This window comes from Mandrillus leucophaeus, unplaced genomic scaffold (genome assembly GCF_000951045.1).
Source record: "Mandrillus leucophaeus isolate KB7577 unplaced genomic scaffold, Mleu.le_1.0 Scaffold32, whole genome shotgun sequence".
NCBI lineage: Eukaryota > Metazoa > Chordata > Mammalia > Primates > Cercopithecidae > Mandrillus > Mandrillus leucophaeus.
In genome coordinates this window covers 3,540,551-3,548,458 of record NW_012103365.1, presented here as the reverse complement: position 1 = coordinate 3,548,458, position 7,908 = coordinate 3,540,551, and the positions used below count along the sequence as shown (strand labels likewise).

Sequence of the window (7,908 nt, the reverse complement as noted above, 5' to 3'; positions counted from 1 at the left end):
ACACACACACACACACACACACACATACAGGCTGGAGTGCAGTGGTGTGATCTCAGCTCACTGCATCCTCCGCCTCCTGGGCTCAAGCAATTCTCATGGCTTCTCAGCCTCCTGAGTAGCTGGGATTATAGGTGCATACCACCATACCTGGCTAATTTTGTATTTTTTTAGTAGAGACAGATTTTCACTATGTTGCCCAGCCTGGTCTCGAACTCCTAGCCTCAAGCCTGCCTTGGCCTCCCAAAGTACTGGGATTACAGGCATGAGCTATATACTTTCATTTTTATTTTTATTTTTTAGTAGAAAGCAGAAACATAGGCTGGGTATGGTGGCTTATGCCTGTAATTTCAGCTACTCAGACTGGGAGGCTGAGGTGTGCAGATCACTTGAGCCCAGGAGTTCAAGACCAGCCTGGGTAATGTGGTGGAGTTTTTGTATTTTCTACTAGAAAAAAAAAAAATACAAAAATTAGCTGGGTGAGGTGGCGTGCGTCTGTGGTCCTAGCTGCTGGGGAGGCTGGTGAGACTAGGTGAGCCAAGATTGCACCACTGCATTCCATCCTGGGGACAGAGCCAGACCCTCTCTCAAAAAAATATAGCAGAAACATATTGTGATTTAAGCACTTAAAAGAGATTGTGAGCTTTACATTTGTGTTTTGGGTATTTAAAATTTGGGGGCCCATAGTTTTTCCAACCTCCAAATGCCCTCTGTGTGCCTTGGATGTTGGTTACTGGCAGGAAGTGCTACGGACCGGGTTCCTCATTGTCTCACCCGTGGATCATCCCTTCCCTTTACTGGGGCCTTTGAGTGGCAGTCTGATGGATGACCATGGGCAGGATGGACGGATGGCGGGATGAGGGAGGGACTGCAGGGCTGAGATTCCCAAAGCATCTTTCAATTCTACAGCATGCCAACGCTCCCTGACTCACCTGACCAGCAATGTAGATGGGGAGGAAGATCCAGGCCAACATCAGCACAGAAAACAAGCCCTGCTCAAGAAAACACAGTCAGGACTTGGCCCGCAGCTCACAACAAGGTACCCATTTGGATTTCCCTCTGCACCCTGAAGCAGCCTGGCCTGAACTCCACCTCTGGTGTAGTCTCTTACTTGCTGTGTGGTTCACCTGCGCTGACCTTCATATTTCCTTTTTTAACATGGCGAACGGATTCAGGAAGGAAGAGGAGAGTGGGAAAAAAAAGCCTTTTGCGATGCTTCCTAGTTCTGTGTCTCCTAAACATCATGTCATCGCTTCGTTGTGCCCCCTCCCTTCCTTGGCAGTGATTACAACAAGACTGTGATAGCAGGCAGACCTGGGTTCAAAGACCGACCACAAGAGTTAACACAGGTCTCCAAGACTCATTTTTCTCACCTGGAAAATGGGCATATCAGTGCCTTTCTAGGTGGTTGCAAGGAAATCAGCGAGATGATACTTAATGAGTACTGTATGCCAGGCACCTCTCTGCACCCTTTACAAGCATTAATTCATTTGACCCTCATAATGATTCTACATGGCAGGTACCATTAATATGTCTGTTATGTACATGAGGCCCAGAGAGGTTAAGAAACTTGCCCAGCTGAGTGTGGTGAGTCACGCCTGTAATCCCAGCACTTTGGCAGGCAGAAACCAGCAGATCACTTGCACCCAGGAGTTCAAGACCAACCTGGGCAGCACAGTGAAATTCCCATCTCTACAAAAAATATGAAAATTAGCTAGGCATGGTGGCGTGCACCTGTGGTCCCAGCTATTTGGGAGGCTGAAGGGGAAGATGGTTTGAGCCTGGGAGGTGGAGGTTGCAGTGAGCTGTGACCACACCACTGCACTCCAGCTTGGGCGACAGAGCAAGACCCTGTCTCAAACAAAAACAAAAACAAAAACAAAACAAAAAACCACTTGCCACCCAAGATCACACAAAAAGCCACTTGCCTCTGAAGTTTATAAGAGTTGGAGCAAGAATGTAAACCTAGGCAGTGTGGGTCCAATCTGTAAATGAATCCTATAATGGGATAGTGTATGTAACATATCAAAGTCTGTTCCTGGCATAGAATAAGCATCCAAAAAATATTGGACATTATGAAGGCAATGATCATTATTAATAATCCCCTCCCTGCCCTGACCCCAGTAAAAATCATATCCCAAATGAGCCCTGCTATATAGGAGAGTGTATCTTATCTCTTGGGTATCCCAGAGGTAGCCAAAAAAGTCAAAAACTACTAAACTGTAAAATTTTTGCGATGGTTGATTGATGTCTAAAGTACACAGAAATACGCTTCAGTCTCCGCGATACCTTCTTTCTTCTGCATCTCTAGGAGAGGAATTCTGAGCCCTCCTCTTCACACACCATTTTTTTTTAAATTTATTTTTTAAGACATAGTCTCACTCTGTCACCCAGGCTGGAGTGTAGGGTCACGATCTCACCTCATCACAACCTCCATCTCCCAGGTTCAAGTGATTCTCCTGACTCAGCCTCCTGAGTAGCTAGGATTACAGGCGTGCACCACCAAGCCTTGCTAATTTTTGTATTTTTAGTAGAGATGGGGTCTCACCGTGTTGGCCAGGTTGGTCTCAAACTCCTGACCTCAAATGATCCACCCACCTCGGCCTCCCAAAGTGCTGGGATTACAGGCCTGAGTCATCGTGCCCAACCCACTATTTTTGGGGGGTTTTTTGGAGTTTGTTTGTTTGTGTTTTTTTTTTTGTTTTTTTTTTTTTTTTTGAGACGGAGTCTCACCCTTCTTCTTCTTCTTCTTCCTTCTTCTTCTTCTTCTTCTTCCTCTTCCTCTTCCTCTTCTTCTTCCTCTTCTTCTTCTTCTTCTTCTTCTTCTTCTTCTTCTTCCTCCTCCTCCTCCTCCTCCTCTTCTTCTTCTTCTTCTTCTTCTTTTTCCTTTTTTGAGGCAGAGTCTCACTCCATCACCCAGGCTGGGGTGCAGTGGCACGACCTCGGCTCAGGCCATTCTCTGGCCTCAGCCTCCTGAGTAGCTGGGACTGCAGGTGCCCACCACCACGCCAGGCTAATTTATTGTATTTTTAGTAGAGACGGGGTTTCCCCATGTTAGCCAGGATGATCTTGATCTCCTGACCTTGTGATCTGCCTGCCTTGCCTCCCAAAGTTCTGGGATTACAGGTGTGAGCCACGACGCCCGGCCCCACCATTCTATTTTTAAAGTGCGGGGCATTCATACAACTTGCCCCTGAGATCTACCTATTAGGTAGAGGTAAGATGTCATCTATGCCCTGAGTAAAATACTTACATTAAGCTCATAAGCAGATACAGAAAGGCCCGTAGCAGCACCTGACCCTGCCAGGCCAATGAAATGTCCACTTCCAACATTGCTGGCAAACAAGGATGCACCCACCTGTGGGAAGATGGAGGGGTCAGATGTTGGAGACAAAGTCGAGGGTACCTGCTCACCACCCCCGATTCTTTCCATGCTCCAAAGGGACAGAGAAGAGAAGTGGAGGAAGGCAGGGCCACCCCTAGCCTATCTGGCATTTTCGTTTACATTAGAATGAGATTCTCCTTTCCCAAGACTCTTACTTGGTCAGAGCCCACCTGTCAGAGATTGGTAGAATGAATATTCATGTCTACAGGGCCTAAAATGCAGATTGCCCCCTCTAGGGTTGTGCAGTGCACAACTTTAACAACTGTACCCAGCATCCCTGTGGGGGTCGGGGGTCAGGAAAGAAGATGAGAGGTAATGTAGAAAGTGATTCATGATGAGAATCAGGGAGCCTTTTAAACTGCCCAGATCTGCTTCTAACTTAGCAAAGTAGATAGTCCTCCTGGTATAGCACTAAATGGCTAGTGCTGTACTTGATGATGCCAATCCCTGGTCTCCCTGGTCTCAACTGATTGGACAAGCCTGGGTACCTGGCCCAAGCTGGGCAAATTATCTTCTCTTTCCTGGGAATTTGAAACAAGGACACCATCTCTGCTGGTCCCTTGGACTGGTGATGTTGAACCAGGGGGGTGTGTGTGTGATGGGGGTGAGGGAGTGGTGTGGAAGCATGTTTCACCATGTGCCAGTCATCACTGCCAGTTCAGAGAGAGAGGAGAATGGAGACCTGCACAGAAAGGCAGGCCCAGCTGGGCACTCTGGCTCACGTTTGTAATCCCAGCACTTTGGGACGCCGAGGCAGGCGGATCGCTTGAGGTCAGGAGTTTGAGACCAGCCTGGCCAACACGGTGAAACCCCGTCTCCACTAAAAATATAAAAGTTAGCCAAGCGTGGTGGTACATGCCTATAATCCCAGCTACTCAGGAGGCTGAGGCAGGAGAATCGCTTGAGCTGGGGAGGTGGAGGTTGCAATGAGCCGAGATTGCGCCACTGCACTCCAGCCTGGACAACAGAGACTCCGCCTCAAAAAAAAAAAAGAAAAAAAAAAGGCAGATCCAGTGAGGAGGGGAAAGGAGGGAGCAAGAAGAAAAAGAGGAGGAGGAGGAAGGAAAGGAGGAGGAGAAGGGTGAAGGAAGAGAAGAGAGGAGAGAGAATTGTGAAAGAGCCATTTTGCCTCCTTATTGACTTTCCTATCAAAGAGCCATTTTGCCTCCTTATTGACTTTCCTATCAAATTCTTACCAAATTCTGTTTCATGGATCTACATGTTTATCCTTCTGTCAATATCACACTCTTTTGATTACTATAGCTTTGACTCCATCTCAAAATAATAATGATAATAATAATAATAATAATATCTATCTCTTTTTTTTTTTTTTTGAGACGGAGGCTCGCTCTGTCACTCAGATTGGAGTGCAGTGGCGCTATCTTGGCTCAGTGCAAGCTCCGCCTCCCAGGTTCATGCCATTCTGCTGCCTCAGCCTCCCGAGTAGCTGGAACTACAGGCGCCCGCCACCATGCCTGGCTAATTTTTTGTATTTTAGTAAAGATGGAGTTTCACCGTGTTAGCCAGGATGGTCTCAATCTCCTGACCTCGTGATCTGCCCGCCTTGGCCTCCGAAAGTGCTGGGATTACAGGTGTGAGCCACCGCGCCTGGCCAATAATATCTATCTCTTTAATGATATATTCTGTTTGGTTAAACATTGTTCTCATACTTTTCTTTAGTTTTTAAGACATGGCTTTTTTGTGTGGTTTTTGGATATACATAAAATTGCTGATTTAAGGCCTTTGTTTAGTGAATATAACATCTGGTCTTTTTCAGGGACACTTTCTATTGACTGCTCCCCCCACCTCCATGTATGGACCATAATTTCTTGGGCTTTTTGCATGTCTTATAATTTTTTGTTAAAGGTGGACATTTAAAATAATGTCACTGGTAACTCTAGAAATCTGATCATTCCTGACTCTTCAGGGTTTATTGTTGTTTCTTCTATTCATTCCTGCTGTTGTTGCTGCTTCTATTGTTTGTTTCATGACTTTCTTAAGTTAAGTTTATAAAGTCTGAATTCTTTGTCACGTGTGTCCACCAAAATCTATGCTCAGTTTATTGGGCAGCTAATGACTGAACAGACATTTTCTTAAATCCCTGAAACCAATAATTTTTCCAGTCTTTGCAATTCTTCCAGCTTATAACTCTGCCTTAGCCTTCACTTCCTGCTGGTGCAGAGCCTCAAGGTCAGCCAGAAGCAGGAGCTTAGGGCTTTCTTGGGTCTTTCCTGAGCATGTGTGTGGTCCTGTGCACATGGCCTTCTAGATTCCCAGAAATATGTCTAAGCTTTTCAAAGCACCCTATGTGCATCTCACTTCCCAGCTTTTCTATTGAAGTTATTTTATTAGAATATTATTTGCCAAACTGTTATTGCCACAGCTGCAATGTTAAACAATTGCCACTGATTGTTTTTCTACAAATGTGTCTAGGGAAAAGGCTATTCACACTGACCTTACCTTCTAGGTAAGGTCAAACAAAGATGAGCCTAGCAGGTGGGGCTTTCCAGGAAACTAAATGACAGGTCAAATAGTGACCTTTTTTTGAGAATGGAGTTTGAAAGAGTTCTGACCCCGTTCTGACCTCTTCAGTTGCTTCTAGGCTGGTGGTTCCCAAGGCTACTACTACACAGCTAAAGAGAGAGAGATGGAAACAGGGCCAAAGCTCACTGTTTTTTTCCTGAGATCCAGCTGTTTTTCTTGAATAAATGCTTCCTGAATTATTGCAGCATGTGGTTAATCTCCAGAGTTCTAAAAAAGTTGATTTTGACAATTTTCTTTTTTTCTTTTTTTGCTTCGGTTCTTATTACTTTTATGGAGGAGAGAATTTTTGAAGCTCTTTACTCTGCCTTTCCCAATGACACCATTGAAATGTGACTTTTCCACTTGGCCCGTATAGAAACGGGTCTGGCCTGTAATTTACTTTAACCAACAGAATGTAGTAGAAGTGACACTGTATGACTTCCAGGCCAAGACCTTAACAGCCTAGTAGCTTTCATTTTTGCCCTCTTGAAATTCAGCTACCTGGTTAAAACAAAAACAAAAACAAAAAACAGCAAGAAAAACCACAAAACCCTGGGCTAGGCCACTGAATGACAAAAGAGAATAGGGAGAAAGTGAGGTCCCAGTATTCCAGTGATCCCTGCCAAAGTCCCCCAAATGTGGATGAAGCCATCTTGGACTTCTATCTAGCCTAGTCACCAACTAAATGCAACTGCATGAATGAGTCCAAGGGAGAAAAGCACATTTTTTAATTTTATTTTTATGATTCCCTACTTTCCTGTGTAGAGCAAATGATACTGGTTTTCTGTTTAAGGTTGTGATTATACATATTTACATATTTATTATATATTATATATTATAAAAATATTATATTTATATAAATATTTATTTTTAAAACCTAACTCCAGATTTTTCCCTTAGGTGAGCTGATGAATTTTTTTGTTGTTGTTTAAACAAATTTGAGCTGGAGCTAAGCCTTCTCTAGTTTAGACAATGACTTCCAAACAACATGAGATCAGAGAGTCCTGAGAGATCAAAGCCTGGACAGAATCCCAGCACTTAAAGATTCTTTAAGAAGTGACTTTAATTGAACCAAAGACCACTTACTGGCCACCACACCATGTCTCCTCCAGCCAGGAAGTAACCTTTCACTGTGTCTCTTTTGGTCTTCACTGTGGACTACAAAAAAGAAGAGAGGTGGGTGAGGGAAGACATTAGCAATCAGAGGCATCTCAAAATGGCCAAGGCCAGGGATTGCAAACTGGGAGTCCTAAGGGCCAGATTTGGATATATTTCTGGGAGATCAAATATATTTTGTTTCTCCCACAGTTTTGGAGAAAATTTTAATTTTGGTGTGTTTAGAGGAGACATAAACTCTTCAGGTCAACACAGCTCCTACCACTTGTTGCTACAAACATTTATTTTATGATAACCTAGACATTTGAGTCTTAGGTTCATGGCTTGTCTATGATATTTTATAACTGATACCATTTATTGAGTGTTTACTATGTGCCAGACGCTGTGCCAAGCACTTTATATGCATCACCTCATTTAATCCTTACCAACCCCTATGAGGTTGGTGTCATTAGGCCAATCTGATAAAAGAAGAAACTGAGGCTCATGTCTCAGTCTGTTCTACACTGCTATAACAAAATACCCAAAATTTTAAACAACAGAAATTTGTTTCTTACAATTCTGGAGACTGGGAAGTCCAAGATCAAGGCACCGAGAGGTTTGGTGTCTGGTGAGGGCCTGTTTCTCATAGATAGTACCTCCTCTGTGTCTTCACGTGCCAGAGGAACAGAAGGGCAAAAAGGGGTAAAACTAGCTCCCTTGAGCTTCTTTAATAAAGTCTCTAATCCCATTCGTGAGGGCTCAGTTCTTATGACTTAATCACCCTAGAAAGACCCCATCTGTTAATACCATCACATTGGTGATTAACTTTCTTTTTTTCTTTCCTTTCCTTTTCTTTCTTTCTTTCTTTCTTTCTTTCTTTCTTTCTTTCTTTCTTTCTTTCTTTCTTT

The 7,908-nt window shown here is 44.0% G+C and overlaps 1 protein-coding gene across 1 annotated transcript in view; it reads right to left on the bottom strand.

Moving 5' to 3' along the window:
• Window positions 1-7,908, bottom strand: part of SLC5A11 (solute carrier family 5 (sodium/inositol cotransporter), member 11) — a 74,033-nt gene that overhangs the window by 50,506 nt on the left and 15,619 nt on the right. Inside the window, exons 4-6 of the mRNA XM_011987964.1 lie at window positions 6,992-7,063; window positions 3,251-3,355; window positions 930-989 (exon numbers count right to left, since the gene is read on the bottom strand). Coding sequence (XP_011843354.1) covers window positions 930-989; window positions 3,251-3,355; window positions 6,992-7,063 — 237 coding nt within the window. The remainder of the gene's footprint in view (window positions 1-929; window positions 990-3,250; window positions 3,356-6,991; window positions 7,064-7,908) is intronic.